Source organism: Pelobates fuscus, chromosome 3 (genome assembly GCF_036172605.1).
Source record: "Pelobates fuscus isolate aPelFus1 chromosome 3, aPelFus1.pri, whole genome shotgun sequence".
NCBI classification, from domain to species: domain Eukaryota; kingdom Metazoa; phylum Chordata; class Amphibia; order Anura; family Pelobatidae; genus Pelobates; species Pelobates fuscus.
Genome location: NC_086319.1, coordinates 199,938,519 through 199,959,236, shown reverse-complemented (window position 1 = coordinate 199,959,236; position 20,718 = coordinate 199,938,519). Strand labels below are relative to the sequence as shown.

The following is a 20,718-nucleotide window of genomic DNA, read 5'->3' as shown; positions in this document are numbered from 1 at the left end:
TTTTTTTTGGTAGTTACAGGTCACAAAGCACAAGGAGTAAAATAAACTTTTAATATGGAGCGATTTTAGAATTTGGTATGTTTGTCTTGTAAGCTTTATAGCCATAAAAGAAAACAAAATTGCCACACAAAAGTATATATTTATATAAAGTAGACACCACAGGCTATTGGAGTAAAATTGTGTTTTTTGGGGGTTTTCGCACACAAACTTATAACAAAGAACTTCTCATGTGTATTTTGTAAAGTTGGTGTGTGCTATTCCTGTACAAAGTTTTATTATGTGTTCAGTTACTTCTGCTGAGTACAACGTTCCCCCATTGTATGTCTTTGGCACTATTTCGTGAAGCTACAGTGCCATATAGGATACCTGTCCTTTTCAGTATTCACAGTAGAATTTTGAGAGACGGATTTAATGAGCCTATGCTTCCATTTGGGGTATTATAACAGTTTGACTGTTCAAAAAAAACCCACAAAGGCCTACCATTTGTAAAAGTAGACACCCCAGGGTATCTCATAAGGTGCATATTGTGCCTTAACATGCCCCCATTTTTTTACCATTACATGCCAAAGTATGTGGTAAAAAATAATTTTGTGCTTTTTTTTACATACGGATTGCATTTTTGCTGGGCATTTTGTATATTTCATATGTGCCACTAAGTTCAAACCCCCCAAATTATGCTCAGCTAAGTCTTCTGAGTAAAAGGACACCCCCATTGTATGTCTATGGCACTATTTCGTGAAGCTACAGTGCCATATAGGAGACCAAGCCATATCAGTTTTTACCGAACTTTGAATTTTGACGCCGGGCCTAAGTGCAATTTCCAAGCATCTTCGCAGGTTTTAAATTCAAACTACCCCACAAAGGCCTACCATTTCTTAAAGTAGACACCCCAGGGTATTTCAAAAGGCATATTTTGAACCTTAGCGTGGGATCATTTTTCCGCTAGCGTGTACCAGGTGTAGTGGTAATAAGCGTTTTTTTCTGCCTTTTTGACACACAAAGTGAGTTTGCACAGTATATTTTGCAAACCATATGTGTACTACCACTGTATAATACTTCATATGTTGCTCAGCTATGTCTGCTGAGTACAAAAATACCCCCGTATGTACCTTTGCCAGGTATATGTGGACATCGGAGGGGCACATTTGGGACACAGCCATTCCATTTTTTTTTTCAACTTTCAATTTTTACGCTGTGCCCATGTCCCATTTTAGAGTATTTTACCAGGCTATATATTCCAAATACCCCATAAAGCCATACCATTTCTTAAAGAAGACATCCCAGGGTATTTCAAAAGGCATATTTTGAACCTTAGCGTGGGATCATTTTTCCGCTAGCTTGTACCAGGTGTAGTGGTAATAAGCGTTTTTTCTGCCTTTTTGACACACAAAGTGAGTTTGCACAGTAGCAAACCTTATGTGTACTACCACTGTATAATACTTCATATGTTGCTCAGCTATGTCTGCTGAGTACAAAAATACCCCCGTATGTACCTTTGCCAGGTATATGTGGACATCTGAGGGGCACATTTGGGACACAGCCATTCCATTTTTTTTCAAACTTTACATTTTTACGCTGTGCCCATGTCCCATTTTAGAGTATTTTACCAGGCTATATAAACCAAATACCCCATAAAGCCATACCATTTCTTAAAGAAGACATCCCAGGGTATTTTAAAAGGCATATTTTGAACCTTAGCGTGGGATCATTTTTCCGCTAGCTTGTACCAGGTGTAGTGGTAATGAGCGTTATTAAATGTATTTTTTTACTTTTGAAAACTTTTTTTACTTTTTAAAACTATTTTTTAAACTTTTGTTTTGCTTATTAATTTTTTTTAAGTTTCCTAAACTTTTTTTTACAGATTTAACATTTTTCTAAGCTTTTTTTTTACGTTAACCCCTAACTAGCAGTAAGCAGCACTAACAGTAAATTCCCCATTTTCCCATAACTCCCACCCACCCCAGCTAGCAAAATATTTAATTATACAATATTTAAATTAGTTAATTAAATAAATTTAACCCCTGAGGGTTAAAAAATAAATAAAAGTTAATCGTCAGGGGTTAAAAAAAATTAGATCACAGTATAATACTGTGATCTGTATTTTGATCACTGTAGGCAGTGATCGACTGGCAGGGAAGGGGTTAATTTTTATTTGGACTGGGTAAAGGGTTTATTTTTTTACATTTTTTACTTAAACGTTATTAAAACTTTTTTTTAACTTAATTTTTTAACTTTTTAAAGCTTATTTTTAAACTTTTTTTAACGTTAACCCCTAGTTAGCCTAATACTAAATCCCCCAATTCCCCACTAACTGCCACCCTCCCCAGCTAGCTAAATTTATAACTTTAAAAAATTTAAATTAATTAATAAAATAAATTTAACCCCTGAGGGTTAAAAAAAAATAATAATTAACCCTTAAAAAAAAATCAGATCATAGTAAAATGTAATCCCTGCCAATTGATCACTGTAGTCAGTGATCAATTGGCAGGGAAGGGGTTAATTTTATATTAAAATGGGTAAAGGGGGGGTAAAGGGGGGTGGGATTTTAATTTAACTTTATTGTTTTGTCACCAGGGGGCAGGATCACTGAAGATCCGGCTCCCTGCACTTCACACAGAACCAGGAAGTGCAGGGAGGCGGAGGTGAGTATAGAGAGCACATGTGCCCGCTCTGGCATGCTGTCAGAGCGGGCACATGTACTCTGACAGCCCGATCCGGTGCTCCCGGTCTGCCTCTAATGCAGAGGCAGACCGGAGCACCATTAACCCCACGATCGCCGCGATTGCGGCGATCTGGGGTTAATTTTAACGGGTGACGGACGAGGTCCGTCACTCGTCGTTAAGGCAATCCCCTGAGTGACGGACCTCGTCCGTCACTCGTCGTCAAGGGGTTAAGGACAGACGACGGATATATTCCGTCATGATTCCCTTTTATTCCAGAAGTTGTCATTAAGGGGTTAAAAACAAACAAACAAACACACACACAATTCTGGGCTGCCTACATCACATATGCCAGGGATGTAACTAGCCCCCTTCACAAAAGCACATATTTCTCTGTATGTGTTGCATTTCAAGCAGAAATACTGCCCACACAGATTCCTACCACCACGACCACTTCTAAAAGTAGTTACAAATACGTGTCTGTCAGTCCACCCGTTGTACATCACTGTGGTATTTGTTGGCGCTTTATAAATAATCAAAGTAAAAGTGGTCATGGTGCTTAGAACCCCTTAAGGCACCCATCGTCTGGACCCTCTCTTAACAAAACTACTTATACAGAAGGTCTGCAGTGACAATATCATGCACACCGTGAAACCATCCATGGGCTGACAGCTGACATAAACAAAAACCATTTTGGAATTAGAGCAGCACAATAAGCATGGCCCATTCTAGCTGCAATGTCAGTTCTTTAACTGGGGGCAGCACTTCAATATCACACATTTAAAGACTATCACATATTAACAAGTTCTCCCTGCCATCCTTACAAAGATGCTTTGATATAAAACCACAACGTTATCTTCTCTCACTCTCTATATATATATCACTGCCAGCCAGGCACACCCTGACAACACAATCAATGACTATTTTAATCTGCCTCACTGTCTCTCGCCTAAGGACACACGTGGCTAAAAGGCCGGCTGCGATTGGCTCTACACTTTTCATTCACCGCTTCCATTGGTTGCTCCGCCCTAGCAACGAGTCCGCCATCTTGGGGAGGGCATGGAGGAGAAGTGAAGGCTTTAACCCGGCGCTTCGTCTCGCTTATAGGTAAGCAGTGGGGAGCGACCTCGCAGGGTTTGGGAGGTTACTGGGGTTCTGGGGGTTCGGTTACAATGAATAAAAGGGATCATAAAGTGTGTAAAAATGCAGAGCCCGGTAGTGAAGTAATAAGGAGGCCGCTCATTGGACGTTGGGGAGTGCCCGAGTCAGTATACAGAGACATGAATAGGCAGAGGGGGAGGGGGAGAGGGAGACAGATCAGAGACACACACACACACACACACAGAGATCAGCTGGAGGGGGAGAGAGATATTAAAAAAAATAGAGGGGGGAGAGATATTATAAGACACAACACATGTACACTCAGGGTTACATGCTGGTTAGGATATATAAAACATGCCATGAAAGTAAGGTTTGTGCAAGTACTGGAGATTTATGATGACCAATGCAGAATAACACACATACCTGAGATGGAATAAGTTCTGCTTGAAGGTTGTTTAGGGATTGTTTTAGGATGGTGACCGTATTGACCTCTGTAATTACACTAAATAAGGGATGGTCTCAGAATGTCTCATATTTACTAAACAAGGAATTATGGACAGGGTTATTCACTAAAATGTGAACTGAAACATGGCAGGGGCTTATTAATTAAACAGTGAATTGTAGTAAATGGAAAGCTGAATCATAAAGTTCAGAACAAACGTTTCATATTGGCAGACTTATTTAAAAATTATTCCAGGCTGCTATGTTTTTAGCTCAGCTACTTTGACTTTAAATTTGAATTCCTGACCATTCTCAATTTAATAAATAACCCTGTTCATCTGCTTTCTCACACTTCGTTTTCTTTTATCTGTTTTGACCTAATATTTAAAATTCACTTTGAATTATTGCCAAATCACACTAGTAAACAATCTTACTAGAGCTGACAATGGAATTTCAATTTTCTTCCAAGATAGTAGATTTGGAAACGTGGATCACCTGGAGATATTCTCCCTTCCAGTTGGAGTATTATGGGCTAACATTTTAATGTCCCTTCTCAATTCCTCACAATTATATATATATATATATATATATATATATATATATATATATATATATACACACACACACTTTGAGACAACTGTCTGTAAATATTTTTTTTTTGCTTATTTGTTATGCATGCCACACCCACTTCAGATGGGCACTGATCTAACCAATCATTGTCCTATCCATAGGAATGCTGGAAAAGTGCATTGGGCATGCCTGTCAGCTTGGGGGAGGGGGGAGCTAAAGAAACCCCTCTGGCTGGGAGGCGTGCTCAATAATGCCATCTGGCTAAGTTTATAAACATTTATGTTGTTTGTATATATGTTTGAGCACTGCATGGTTGTTCATTTTTTAAAATTGTGTATTGACATTTTTTGGGGGTTGGAAATTTTCCTAGAATCTGATGCATCTCTCTGGATGAGTGATAGGGCCATCCATTGGTTTTTGGTTCTCACATATCTAAATAAAGATCTTGTCTGCAGCTTGTGCAAGCCATCCTCTTCTAACCAGGGCCCAGACCTTATTGGCTGTCCAATTACAAACTTCTTAGTGCAGTTCATTAAAAATCTTTGCAATTTTGTAGCTTCACTGTGATAAACCACTATGGGATAATTGACAGACTGACTGTGTAACAAGGTTAATATGTAAAAGTGCCCATTATTGTAGAAACCTTCATTTTTTGTAAAGTTAAACAAAGACACACTCTTCACACATAAAGCACTTCAGTCAGCTGAAGTACTTTGTGTGGAGTATCCATTAAAATGTATATTGCCAGAAATTAAAAGCATTCAGAATGATAGACTAAAATAGCAAAACTAGAAAAAATCAAGTCTGCTATGTTTTGGGTTCCGTCATTTAGGTCTATAATTTTAAGTTCACTTTTAGGTTTATTCAATAAACTCATAATTGTAGTAAATGAGAATATAAAACTGTTTATTGCAGAGTTGGAGAATATTTTCACATTGGCTATTTCGGCCAATATTTTGCCATTTGTAAATTTACTATTAGTTGTCGTTTTGTGACTAAGCTCCTCTGACTTCACTCTATTTCTGTTTGGATATATGAGTTTCTGGTGCAAGAAATGATAACAATTCCATGACACATAACACTGTGCATTGATCTGACAGTATTTTTGGCAAGATAACCTAGTGCAGGAACGATATGTTTCCAGATTATTGAAAGGGATTAAAAAAACAAAACACTGCTTGTTGACTTGACCTTCTCTCTGCCACCAAAAACTGTACAAAAAAACCCCCAAAACTTGCAATGTACCAATTACATATGTGAAAGAGTGTAATATAAGATCATTTGCCCAAATTGTGTAATGTATGTAAAATTCTTAAATAAAACAATATTTCAGAAAATAAGAAGGCAAGGTATTGGTGGAAAAATAAATGGATTGCTCTTCCTTGTTTACTCAAAGAGGACTATTTGCCTGATTTAAAAAAAAGCCTGAATTAGTAGGTTGGTATTGTGGTGTAAATAAAATTACTGGTGTGCACAGAACATTAAAGAATACAGATACTAAGCACACTTGTCATAGCAACCATGCTGATTAATATAGTCAGTCATTTGGAGAAATAAGGATAGCTGGAATTACTCACAATTATACCTGATTTCACACTTATGTCTAAGTGTACCACTTTTCTTCTACAATTTCCTGCTGATAGACAAATTGGGAAAAAAAAATCAGTCTGGGCATATTTGCATCATACTGGTGTGCATGCAGACGCCTCAAAAGGTCACTCCGAGTACCATCAAAACTGCATTGTGACAAAGTTTATGGTGCAGAGAGTGCCCATCATCTGTTCTGTTATGAAAGTTGCTTATAACTGTAGACTTTTGTAAAAAATTGCACAGTAGTTCAAATATACATCTATTCTGCTAACATTTCAAACAGCAATACATACCTAAAAGCTTAACAGATGGTACAGCTTAACAATGTTACAGAGAGAGAGATCTTCGATAGAGAGTAATCATCTTTGTCCAGAAAGTCAAGGGAACAACAGAAGAGCAGTAGTAGAAGCCCGTGTTCCTTTGTCTACGATTCTATTACAGACATGACTAAAATGACATCAGAACTTTTAAATGAAATTCTGGCCATATAAGGACATATGAATCTTCAATCCTCTCATTATAAACCATCATACAAGATTTCTTATGTTCTTTTCAACCCATTAGACATCCATACCGAATATGAATAGGAACATAGAATTTGTAATAGTCTACATTTAGACACAACAAAGGAGTTTTCACCAGATATGTGCAAATATTTGTACCTGGTTGCCTGGATGAATGAAATGCCTTTTAATACATGTACGGATGAATCGATAAGTGCAAGACTTACCGGAGGAGTCTGAAGACTCCTCCGGTAAATCTTGGATGGATCAATTCATCCTTATATGGATGTCATATTATTAAGAATTTATAGCATTGTTTTTTTCTCTTCTATAACATGAAAAATTTGTTTTACTCCATTACAAATTATGAGTAATCATTTGAAAGCAAATATCAATCAAATAAATAAGATCAGTAGGAGGATTCAAATTGGAATTATTTATATATCTTTTAATCCAGATTTTACATTTTTTCATTAGGCTGCAAATTAATGGTTTTTTTGTTGTTGTTGTTTTTTTTTTTACCTTTCTTAGAAAGTGTGGGATGCTGCAAGTGAAACTGCTTTCTGTGCTTTCTTAAAAAGAGCTTGTTCAGGTTTTGGAATATTTAGCATTGTACTGATAATATAGCTTAAACACAACACAATCTCTCATCCCTTCCAGGTTGATCAAGCTAGTAGATAATGGAATAACACAAAGGTTTGCCATTCAGGATTATATAAAGGATTATCATTGTGAATAAATATACAAGGTGCAGGGCTCTTAGTTACTTGATACTGCATCTTATGTGATATCTGGGTATTAATAGGATAGCCACATGCACAACAGTCCTCTTATAACGTGAACTCTGATTTAAAGGCTAATCACAGTGACGTTAAGGAACCAATAACTTAAGTTTCTGTGATTAACCCTTAGGTTTTTTTTTGTGTGTGTGTGTATGTATATATATGGTCATATAGAGGACTAAAACGTTGACACAAATAAGGTGTATTTATATTGCACAATAACAGAATTGGAAAATCATCTACAGAGTCCTGTGAGTGCACTTTTCTTGGATTATGTACATTTTGACTGAAGTAAGCAGCCAGGCAAGTACAAGACCGTGATATATATATATATATATATATATATACACACACACACACAGAACAAAATTATAAACACTTGTTTTTGCCCTCATTTTTCATGAGCTGACTTTTCCATGTACACAAAAGGCCTATTTCTCTTAACCACTAAATGAATGACCATTGACGGTTCAGGACCGTCATTGGTAAAATCCCCTTGAGGGACCTGAACCATCATAACAGAATTATATACTTACCTGAAAGCTGCCGTTCCCCTGGCGGAGATCGGCGTTGCTTCTGGTGTGGGGAGACTGCCTGACAGCCCAGGCAGTCTCCCCTCGGCGAATTAGGACACTGTGGCCATGTGATAGCTCTAACAGAGGGGGTTTTACTCGGGAGACTTCACTGAACATAAATATTAGTTTTTTCAAAACAGTAAAACATATCACAGCGATGATATTGTCAGTGAAAGTGACGTTTATTGCATTTTTCATACACAAATGGCACTTTCAATGTTGATATTGTTGTTATACGTTTTACTGTTTTGAAACACTGATATTTGTGTTCCGCAAAGTCTCCCGAATATAACAGTACCCCACATGCACAGGTTTTATAGTGTTTTTGAATGTTACAGGGTCAAATATAAGGGTAAAAAATGTTTACATTGAATATTGCCAGGTTGGTAATGTTGCCTTTGAGAGCGTATGGTAGCTCAGGAATGAGAATTAACCCCATGATGGCATACCATTTGCCAAAGAAGATAACCCAAGGTATTGCAAATGGGGTATGTTCAGTCTTTTTTAGTAGCCACTTAGTCAAAAACACTGGCCAAAGTTAGCGTTCATAATAGTTTTTTTTTGCATTTTTAACATACAAAAAATCTAAATGCTATCTTTGGCCAGTGTTTGTGACTAAGTGGCTACTAGAAAAGACTGGACATTCCCGATATGGAATACCCTGGGTTGTCTACTTTTTAAAAATATGTACACGTGAGGTGTGATTCAGAGATTTATGACAGATAACATTGTTACAATGTCACTATTGATACATTTTAAAAATATATATTTTGCAACAGCAATTTCCTATTTGTACTTATAGCCCTATAACTTGCAAAAAAAGCATGTGAAAATTGGGTGTTTTTAAACTCAGGACAAAATTTTTAATCTATTTAGCAGTTTTTTTTTTCATTTGCTTTTGTAGATAAGTAGAATTTCTTTCAAGTAAAAGTAAAAAAACGTTTTTTCTTTTTTTTTTCACCATATTTTATTTTAATGTTTTTTTAAGTAAATTATATGACATGATACAAATAATGGTATGTAAAGAAAGCCCTTTTTGTCCTGAAAAAAAAAAATATAACTTTGTATGGGAACAGTAAATGAGAGAGAGGAAAATTACAGCTAAACACAAACATGTTAAAACAGCCCTGGTCCTTAACGTACAACATGGCCAAAGCAGTCCGGTCTTGAAGGGGTTAAATATTGTTCACAAATCTGTCTAACTCTGTGTTAGTGAGCACTTCTCATTTGCCGAGATAATCCATCCACTTTACAGGTGTGGCATATTAAGGTCCTGATTAGACAGCATGATTATTACAAAGGTGTGCCTTCGGCTGGCCACAATAAAAGGCCACTCTAAAATGTGCAGTTTTATCACACTGCACAATGCCACAGATGTCGCAAGTTTTGAGTGAGCATGCAATTGGGATGCTGACTGCAGAAATGTCCACCAGAGCTGTTGCCCGTGAATTGAATGTTCATTTCTATACCATAAGCCGTCTTCAAAGGCTTTTCAAAGAATTATCGCAGTAGATGGCAGAATTTGGCAGTACATCCAACCGGCCTCACAACCGCAGACCACGTGTAACCACACCAGCCAAGGACCTCCACGTCCAGCATCTTCACCTCCAAGATCGTCTGAGACCAGCCACACGGACAGCTAGCTGCTGCAACAATCAGTTTGCATAACTAAAGAATTTCTGCACAAACTGTCAGAAACCGTCTCAGGGAAGCTCATCTGCATGCTCGTCGTCCTCATCGGGGTCTCGACTTGACTGCAGTTCGTCATCGTAACCCACTTGAGTGGGCAAATGCTCACATTCGATGACATCTGGTACTTTGGAGAGGTGTTCTTTTCACGGATGAATCCCGGTTTTCACTGTACAGGGCAGACAGCATTTATGGTGTCGTGTGGGTGCTGATCAGCGGTTTGCTGATGTCAACATTGTGGATCGAGTGGCCCATGGTGGCGGTGGGGTTATGGTATGGGCAGGCATATGTTATGGACAACGAACACAGGGGCATTTTATTGGTGGCATTTTGAATGCACAGTGATACCGCAACGAGATCCTGAGGCCCATTGTTGTGCCATTCATCCACGACCATCACCTCATGTTGCAGCATGATAATGCACGGCCCCATGTTGTAAGGATCTGTACACAATTCCTGGCAGCTGAAAACATCACAGTTCTTGCATGGCCAGCATACTCACCGTACATGTCACCCATTAAGCATGTTTGGGATGCTCTGGATCTGTGTATACAACAGCGTGTTCCAGGTATTGCCAATATCCAGCAACTTTGCACAGCCATTGAAGAGGAGTGGACCACATCCCACAGACCACATTTAACAACCTGATCAACTCTATGCGAAGGAGATGTGTTGCACTGCGTGAGGCAAATGGTGGTCACACCAGATACTGACTGGTTTTCGCCTCCTCCCCCTCCAGAGCCTCCCGATACAGTAAAAATTCACATATTAGAGTGGCCTTTTATTATCGCCAGCCCAAGGCACACCTGTGCAATAATCATGATATCTAATCAGCATCTTGATATGCCACACCTGTGAGGTTAATGGATTATCTCGGCAAAGGAGAAGTGAACAATATTTGAGAGAAATAGGCCTTTTGTGTACATAAAAAAAGTCTTCGATCCTTGAGTTCAGCTCATGAAAAATGGGGGCAAAAACAAAAGTGTTGCATTTATAATTTTGTTGTGTGTGTGTGTGTGTGTGTGTTTTTTAAATCCTGATCTCTCTATCCCCTAAATCTGTCAGCCTGCCTGGAAGGCATACTGGCTGTTTTTGCAGCATTTGAAGTACTTTTGAATGATAAGTCACTTCTTTACCTAGTGAATGCAGTCAGAGATATCCAGTTGTCTTTGCAGAACTCTAAGATGGTCATCTATTTTATATTTTTGTGCGTTCATGTTTACACATGTGACACATGTGAGTCTAGTATCATGATGTCAGTTTTTGTCATAAATATGGCAGGTGACTACCATTCTGCACTGCACACGCCCTGGGTAGTGAACATAAGCATGCTCAAGGGATGTGTCCAGATCCTAATGCGGGACAGATTTGTTCTCACTGTTCCATGCTTAGGTCCTCTATGGGCAGTTTTACATGAGTTATTTTAGGTTATGTTTTTGAAGGGAAAAATGTGACTTTACTATATACATCAGTAGAGTAAAAAATAAGTAACGTACAGATGGTAATTTTCTCTGGGGGCTTTCCCCTTACAGTGGTGAAGGTGGTAATAAATGTTCTTGGGCCTTTACACATTTAATCATTTCTCATTCAGTCAGTCAGTGTGGCATGCATGTTTATTTAGGTGGTACCTGGGAACTTTGATCATTTCATCACTTATCCACTGCCTAGCAGTGAATGGAATACGCAAGCTGCTTCTTTTAATGGGGGGTGCTGGGAGCTTTCTATTTACCGTGGAGGTAAGGAAGGAGTTATGGCCACAGACAGCAACACTGTTTTATGCAGCCTTGCTTAGCTTTCACTGTGTTTGATACCAGTAGGTAAAAGCTGAGAAACTCCTGATTGGGAGAATCATTCCCCCTTATCTCTGTGTATTTTTTTGCAGATTATATTTGTGAAGTGTAGAGTTAATGTACAAAACATACGCCAAATGTGGTGACTAATATTTGTAATTCACCTTGCGAGATTCACCAGAATACAGCATTGCTCTAAAGGCTGGACTCTAGCAATAACTCTATAACTAACAACTGCCGGGCAGTAAATTGACTTAATTCTGTTAACACTAATGCATGTGCAATAGATGCACCTTACACTCCAAACACCAATATTACTTTAATGCATTTGGTAGGTTTTGGCCATATTAAAATGCTGTATTTTGTGCACGCTCAAATCTTTTTTTGCATTAAAGGATCACTATAGTGTCAGCTGACACTATAGCATCCTTAGGACCCCCCCACCCTCAGGGCCCCCCTCCATTGGCGCTGAAACCCCTTCAGCCACTTACCTTTATCCAACGCCGGGCTCCCTCGGCGCTGGTGACCTTTCTACCCCCCCCCCCCCCCCCCCTGACGTCAGCTCCCGAGTAGAGCGGAATTCGCAATGCTTTCCTATGGACATTCTGCACGCTGGATGCAAATTTCGCATCCAGCGTCGCAGAAGTGCCTCTTCCAGCTGTCAGGAAGACAGCCACTAGAGTTTGGATTAACCCTGCAATCTCATCATAGCAATTTCTCTGAAACTACTATGTTTACATCTGAAGGGTTAAAACCTGGGGGACCTGGCACCCAGACCACTTCATTGAGCTGAAGTGGTCTGGGTGACTATAGTGTCCCTTTAAATAAATAAATGTTTTGCAGAATGCTTCACCTTAAGCCTGCCTCTTTTAGCCTCACTCCAAAAAAATAAAAAAAAGACTTCCTAATCAAAGGTATTTATACCTTTGATTAGGAAGTCTTTCAGGCATGAGGTGTAAGACTAAGGAGGCTGGCTTATGGTGCAGAAGTCTGCAAAACATTTATTTGTTTGTTCAAAAAGGCTAAATATTTGAGCATGCACAAATTACAGCGTATTAATGATGCAAAAAATCTATCATTTGACTTAAACTTGTATTGTTGCCTGGAGTGTCCCTTTTTAAAGTAAATCTGTCATCTAAAAATAATGTGGATGAAAAGTTAATCTTCAGATAGGCATACATTCATTTTATATACTCTACTGGTTGAAATCTCTAGCAGTTGTATAACTTAAAAAACTATATAATTTGCCCGCAGTTCCTCTTTCTCCTCATCCGACATGGTCTCCTGGACCAGTTGTAGAGGCTGTCCTTCAAGTTTGTAGTCTTTACTGCCCGGCCGATGGCATGCCACCGGCATAACAGTAAGGCCTAAAATGTCAAGATATTAAATGACATTGATTGCATTGTCTTTAAAGTTGACTCCACACATTGTTGGTTGTGGCAGGTGCACTTTAAATTTTAAATGTAAAACATTGTATTTTAAGCCAGCTGTGCTCCTTTACTTGACTACTACTTATTTGGTAATAAGCCTGTTTGAAGCCATTTAAGCGTATGTAATTCTATTACTCATTATTATAGAAATACCTGAAGTGCTAGTTTAAAAAAAGTATTAAAAAGACAGTATTTAAATGGTCACATGGTAAGATTATGCTGCTTTGTACATCTTCATATAAAATGTATCAGTGCTGTGTCCCTGATCTATAATTATGGGAATAATTGTTCAAGCGACTTCAGCATAACAGCACATTAAAGCCTTGCAATCATTTCGCTATAATTACACACCCTGTGTACTGCTGCATACAAATTGTGTGCCTTTGTAATTACCACCTGCATTGTCACTTTCCTTTATATAGAAGTTTACAATAAATCCACCTTTTTAAAAAAGTTTACTGTTGTTTTGTTGTAGTGCATGTAGTTTCACATTTTTTTTGTTTGTTTTGGTTTTTTACTGTGACTTGAGTGACTCAAAGCTACTGTTTGTTCTGCCAAAGATAATGTGATTTTATACATGAAAGTAACATTAAATCCAAATCATTTTATATAATGAACAATAAACAGTAAATGTGGTTTAATATATTTTCTTTCATAAACTGTATATAAACCATCATCACTCATCTTGATATCAACAATCTTAATTGATTGCATATAGTATGTAGAGTTCTGTAGCAAAGTATGATGGACAGATGCGATAATCACCCATCTGTACTAGAGTGATTGAAAGAGTTATGTGGGATTTAATACTTTGTTAACAATGTGCTGTTATTAAAGAAAGCTAAAGAAAAATAAGGACAAGTTCAAGATTATGACCACAAGCAAGCACCATTTCTAGCCATGGAACTAGACAGGGGTCAGGTTTACAGAATACAGGAACAATGGACTGGCAAATCCAATAATCCAGAATAAAGGAGATCAGGATGATAATCTAGAACTCAGAAGTACATGGAATGCTTGCAAAGTGTTTAAGAATAGTGCTAGGCCAATAAGGTCTCTAAATAGCCTGAGTTTTGTTAAGGAGGTGATATGGATGTTGTTCCAAGCTGGCACATAGTTTTCTTGAGGGGCTTCACCCTACTGTATCACTGGGGACGCACTTTGTTCCATTGACAGGCCCACTACACCTTACTCTCTCCAATTTAACTTGCATGCCTCTAAACGTTGGAGGCTTGCAACTACCTTAATTAATGTATAAAAAATATTTTGCTCCAAAAAGAAGCTAAAAAAGCAAAGGATTATTTACCAGTTGAACTTAAAATACAGTAAGTACAGAAACCACTTTTATTTTGTTAAACCTGCTGCAAACATCATTTTCAATTAATTATTCATATAAAATGACTTATCGTCAATACCCTTCACAACACAGTTTTCTATTGCTCTTATGTGGCATTACCACATCTCCTTTAGACTCGTACATCATATTAAAAATACAATTGACCAGATGCGTTTTCAAAGTATGTCAGAAAAGCTTTGTGCATCCCTACAGCCAGCTGTGTGTAGGGATAGCTTACATTTACAAGGTAATTTACATTTGCAGTCTACAATATCAAGTGTTTTGATTATGATGGGAAAGTTACAGCTATTGTAAGATTGTGTAGGCTGTCATTTGCTGAAAATGCTTTGCATTAAAATCACTTTTAATATTTTGTATAAACCGTAAATGGTTTTTGAGGTTGTGCTTTGAAATTCCCTTTTTTTTTTTACAGTATTATTTTGAATGAGAGTCTAGTGCTCAATCAAACTGAATAAATGTTGGATTGTCTGAAATTGACTAGTGTTCTATATAAAGCACAATAAAGTATTTGATGTACACCCTAAGGGTTCTTTACGAAACAAAAATAATAAGGAAATGGAGTTCATGTCATGATTCCCTTTTATTCCAGAAGTTTGGTCCTTAAAGGGACACTATAGTCACCTGAACAACTTTAGCTTAATGAAGCAGTTTTGGTGTATAGAACATGCCCCTGCAGCTTCACTGCTCAATCCTCTGCCATTTAGGAGTTAAATCTCTTTGTTTATGAACCCTAGTCACACCTCCCTGCATGTGACTTGCACAGCCTTCCATAAACACTTCCTGTAAAGAGAGCCCTATTTAGGCTTTCTTTATTGCAAGTTCTGTTTAATTAAGATTTTCTTATCCCCTGCTATGTTAATAGCTTGCAAGAGCCTCCTGTATGTGATTAAAGTTCAATTTAGAGGTTAAGATACAATTATTTAAGGTAAATTACATCTGTTTGAAAGTAAAACCAGTTTTTGTTGGTGGGGATTGTTCCACCCAGGCATTTTACACAGAGAAGTATGTCTGCTCTGTAAATTGTAAGTACATCTCCTATTTTATCCAGCACTTTTTAAATATAGAGAGCACTATGGGCCTTCTCTGGTGTTTTTATTTTATATGACCTGCACTGAAAATATTGTCAGAGGAATATCCTACATGTGGGGAATTTAAATACCACTGTATGCTGTTTTAACTCAAGCTGGTTATAGCTCCCATAAATGTGAGTTGGCATTTCTTAACCTCAGTGTTGTCTGTGGCCATACTCCTTTAAATTACTGCACCATTGGTCCGCCATGTGTGTTTTTTTCTTTCATATATGCTGTTGAGGATTTGACCCAAGACGCTTTGAGAATTTCTGAATAATATACCTGTGAATTAGAGACTTTAATTGGCCTGTTTCCCTGGTATTTTTTTCTATTATTTATTTTATTTATTCACTTTGTTCTTGGCGCACCCTGTACTTGTTGTTTTCTGTTTTTCCAGTCCTTTGAAGGGATTTGAGGGTTACCCTTCCTTTCAGGTGTGCAGCCTCTCCCTCCCTGTTGTGATCAGCTTGGATAGCACTGTCCCATCTCTCTTTTTTCTTTGTGATGCTTCATAAAAAAAAAAAAAAAAAAATCTCAAGCAATTTATTGCAGTGTTTGGACGGCAGAATGGGAAACATTGAATATATAGATAACGTTTGTTTGGCTCTGAATTTCCAAGACTATATCTATCAATGGTTTCAAATGGCTATAAAAGTACACATTTTCATATTAATGGTGTAGTTGGATTATGGCTTAAATTTTTATTTCATTTTTAAATGGAACGCAGACACACAAGTATGTATCAACAGAGGAGGGTGGTCACAAGAAAATAAAAATAGAGCAAACAGACAAGGCCTCCCTATTTTATTAAGATCCATATCTCATATATCAGGGAAACATTTAGTAATTTAGCTTTGCGTTGTTAATCATGTTTCTGATTTTAATATAATTTGCATAAAATTAGATGATGAATGACAGTTGCTCTTTTGTATTCATTGTGATTCAGTCATTAATAATTGTGACCTCCTTCCAAATCATTTTAGTGTGTCTTCTCCAATGTTAACCTATTAACAGTATGAGCACCGACAGAATGCAGTTCTCTGCCCTGGTTTTTAAAGATACCATGAATCTAAACATATTTTGTTCTTGTGGGTGTATGGATCGAAGTGTATTCTTGTTAATACAAATATTATATATCCTACCCCACCACCTGCCCTAAATAGGTAGCTTTCACACTGTTTTCTGCCCTTTTCCAGATGTCTTGATTTCATATATCTTAGAAGCAAGGGTTAATTAAGATGCATCACTGGATATAATTGCATTAAATAAAATGTCTGTATTGAATAAAGTGTTGATGATGCACACTGTTTGCTCAGGAGATGTTGCTGAAACCCATATTGGGGTGTTCTTTTGCAGTAACCCTTAAAGTTCTCAGTACATGTATTTTTGCTATGTGTGTCAGAAAAATCACCAATAATTTTTTTTAAAATTTGGCATAGATTGGTGGTAAACCGGTTGCATGAAAAGAGTCAAAATACCCCAAATTTAAAGTGCTACTTATACTTATTGCCCTATAACTTGCTAAGAACATGTTAACATTGGGTATTTCTAAACTCAGGACAAAATTTAGAAACTATTTAGCATGGGTGTTTTTGGCTGTTGTAGATGCGTAACAGATTTTGGGGATCAAAGTTAGAAAAAGTTTCGTTCTTTTTAAATTTTTTCATTATATTTTATACATTTTTTTCATAGCAAATTATATATGATGAAAATAATGGTATCTTTAGAAATACAATTTAATGGTGAGAAAAACAGTATATAATATGTGTGGGTACAGTAAAAGAGGAAAATTACAGCTAAACACAAACACAGCAGAAATATAAAAACAGCCCTGGTCCCAAACGGTAAGAAAATTGAAAGCGGTCTGGTCACTAAGGAGTTAAATAACGAGTTTTTTTTATTTTTTTATCATTCCAATGGTTATTAAAATTCAAGCTCATCAGCAACATCAAGGCAAAACCTCTTTGGTGAGTCCTACACTAGCAAATCACCTTGCTTTTTTGAGCTGAAAAGTAAAATCTCTGAGTCAAAAAGTAGTATTTTTTTTCTAAACCCCTATATACTTATTAATATTCTATTAACTCATTCAATATGTGTTTAGCTCAAGTATTTTGGCCCTAAGTATGAAATTCCCCAGTTAATTCCCATTTCCCAAGAATTTAGAGTTTAGTGAATAAGCCTGAGAAAGTGTAATTTTTGAGGGAGGTGTACAATTTTTTTTCTTTTAATTTCTAGTTTTAATTGGAGGTTAACATGCAGAGTTATAAACAAATATTGGGTGTATAATCAAGTAATTAGGTATACCAAAATTAAGTTAGTCGTGAAACTGAAAGAACAAGGCCAATTAGCAGTTGTATGGAGTGTACAAAATACATAATAATATATGTATATATTATACAAAGCCAATTTTGTAAAAATTCCATTCTTTCGGTTTAAAGCATTTTATTTCTAGAAATTCATACAATTCTAGAGGCAAATGCAAAAAAGATTACAAGGTGAAGAAGCGTGGGATTTTATCAATGTTTTTGAAGCTGTATCTTGCTCAACCTCCTCAGTACAGATATGTATTTGTAAAATTATTTGAAAGACTGTAGAGTATTATCCCTTCCTTGAAAAATAACAAAAACAAGGGTAATTTCTAGGAACATAGAGGAATTGTCTTGTTGATACTTGCATGTACTGAATAGCAAGTAACTTATCTCTTGTCTTATAGAGATGGACGCCCCATTTGATGGTACAGAAGTCACAGTTGTCTCAGAGGATATAGAGGGAAGTTATGTGCCCTCCAAGCCACCCATAAAGAAAAAGAGGTACAAAGGTAGTGCTGAACATGGCGACATTGCCAAGAAACCAAGGTGAGCAGACCTAGAAACATCAACTTGTTTTTGTGTAATAATCTAGATTTTTGTGTAGCTTGGCTTAGCATTTACCCCATGCCAGAATCCCTTTCTCACAAATTCTCCAATAAACCAGAGATTTAAAAAAAAATAAAAAAAAATTGACTGCATCTTCAGTGTACTGCTCAGCCTTTTCTCCTGGTCTGTGAAAGAGAACTTTCCTATTGTCTGTGTGTGCACATTGTATGCACAGAACACAATGCCATAAACAATTAGATTACAATGTTGAATGACTAAACCGTATTTTCTATTTAATTGACATTTACACTGGAATCGTAAAATTATTCTAGATGGGAATCAAATATTTCTCCTACACAGTTTTTAAATGTTGAAAAGTATTTGTCCATTAACCGCATTCTACAGTTTAGCAAATAATCCAGAAATAGAATGGCATATGATAATATCTAATGCAATTTTTGCCCCAGACCAAATAATACATGGCCTTAATAAACACAAAGCTAAATAACTTATTTATTAATTTAAAGGGGTACTCCAAGCATCATAACCACTACAGCTCACTGTATGATTTGATTATTGTTTGATATGTTATCCTATATCAAAATGGAATGTCCAACTCATTTAGTGACTGCAGTTCAATGCTATTTGTCACTGATCCTTAAAGTGTTAAATACAGTAATATAGATCAAGTTAATAGTTGAAAATGACAGAAATGGTTGGTGGGTATTTTTCCTTAAGCTCTGTAAATCTAGGTGTGTGAGTATCTTGATGCAGAAAAATGAAGTATAAACAGGTTAGTCGTATCACAATAACATCTGTTAAGACTGGCTTACAACATATGTATGTGTTCCAGGTCTGCCTACCTTCTGTATTACTATGACATCTACTTAAAGGTACAGCAGGAAGTTCCTCATCTGCCCCAGTCAGAAATTAACAAGAAGATAAGTGAAAGTTGGAAGCTTTTGAGTGTGGCTGAGAAAAGCTATTACCTGGAACGAGCAAAATTGGAGAAGGAAGGACTAGATTCTGTAAGTGGCTCATAGTATAATAGTCTACTTTATATTTTATTGTTTTGCTTTTATAGCTATATTTGTCATGTGTCTAATGCATATTCCTGTCACATAAGTTAAATAGTAAACAAGGGTCAGGTGTCTGAGTGATCAGTTGGATAACAAGTCACTCACATTGCTCGAGTAGTACTGATTTGCAGTAATTAAGCACTATCACTCTTTTGCATACAAGGATCGACAATACCACAGCCTTCTTTCATATGGACTTGTGTAACAGAAATTTCCAGCAGTTCTAAATAACAGAAAATAAACTTTTCAGGAGGGTACCAAATGCCAGATATTATACATAAGATTGACATAGAGCTCCCTACCACCTACTGGAAGTGCTGGGGATTGATTGGCTGTATATTGTTCTCCATGGTCGTGTTTAATTTAAATGGGATATTGAGCAAGACCTGGTTTGTGGCACTGCTTCCCACTCACACTTCCTTACCCTTGCAGGTCCTTGTGCTGTTGATTAAAGGGATACTATAGTGCCAGGAATAAAAAGCTATATTTCTTCCATGATTGCTCGACCCTGCCTCCCTTCTCTTTTGGGCCCCCCTCTGCCGTAATTAAAGAGTTAAAAACCCTTTACTTACCTTATCCCAGTTCCGAGCGTGAGCACGTCCAGCGTCAGATACTGGACCAAAGGTCAGTTTTGATCCAGTGAAGTGCCCCCGGTGGCTGTTTGGTAGACAGCCACTGGAGACAGAATTGGTGCTACAATGTAAACAATGCAGTTACTCTGGAACTGCAATGTTTTACATTGCAGCACTAAGTGCAAAATGGGCATTGAACCCAGACCACTGCAATTAGCTTAAAGGGACACAATAGTCACCTGAACAACTTTAGCTTAATGAAGCTGTTTTGGTGTATAGACCATGCCCCTGCAGCCTCACTGCTCAATCCTCTGCCATTTAGGAGTTAAATCCCTTTGTTTATGAACCCTAGTCACACCTCCCTGCATGTGACTTGCACAGCCTTCATAAACACTTCCTGTAAAGTGAGCCCTATTTAGGCTTTCTTTATTGCAAGTTCTGTTTAATTAAGATTTTCTTATCCCCTGCTATGTTAATAGCTTGCTAGACCCTGCAAGAGCCTCCTGTATGTGATTTAAAGTTCAATTTAGAGATTGAGATACAAGTATTTAAGGTAAATAACATCTGTTTGAAAGTGAAACCAGTTTTTTTTTCATGCAGGCTCTGTCAATCATAGCCAGGGGAGGTGTGGCTAGGGTTGCATAAACAGAAACA

General features: G+C 37.3%; 1 protein-coding gene across 1 annotated transcript in view; it reads left to right on the top strand.

The window, feature by feature from the left end:
- Positions 1 to 3,637: 3,637 nt before the first annotated feature.
- Positions 3,638 to 20,718, top strand: part of HMGXB3 (HMG-box containing 3) — a 68,656-nt gene continuing 51,575 nt past the window's right edge. Inside the window, exons 1-3 of the mRNA XM_063447899.1 lie at positions 3,638 to 3,767; positions 18,272 to 18,413; positions 19,267 to 19,441. Of these exons, the coding sequence (XP_063303969.1) occupies positions 18,274 to 18,413; positions 19,267 to 19,441 (315 nt within the window). The 5' untranslated portion in view covers positions 3,638 to 3,767; positions 18,272 to 18,273. The remainder of the gene's footprint in view (positions 3,768 to 18,271; positions 18,414 to 19,266; positions 19,442 to 20,718) is intronic.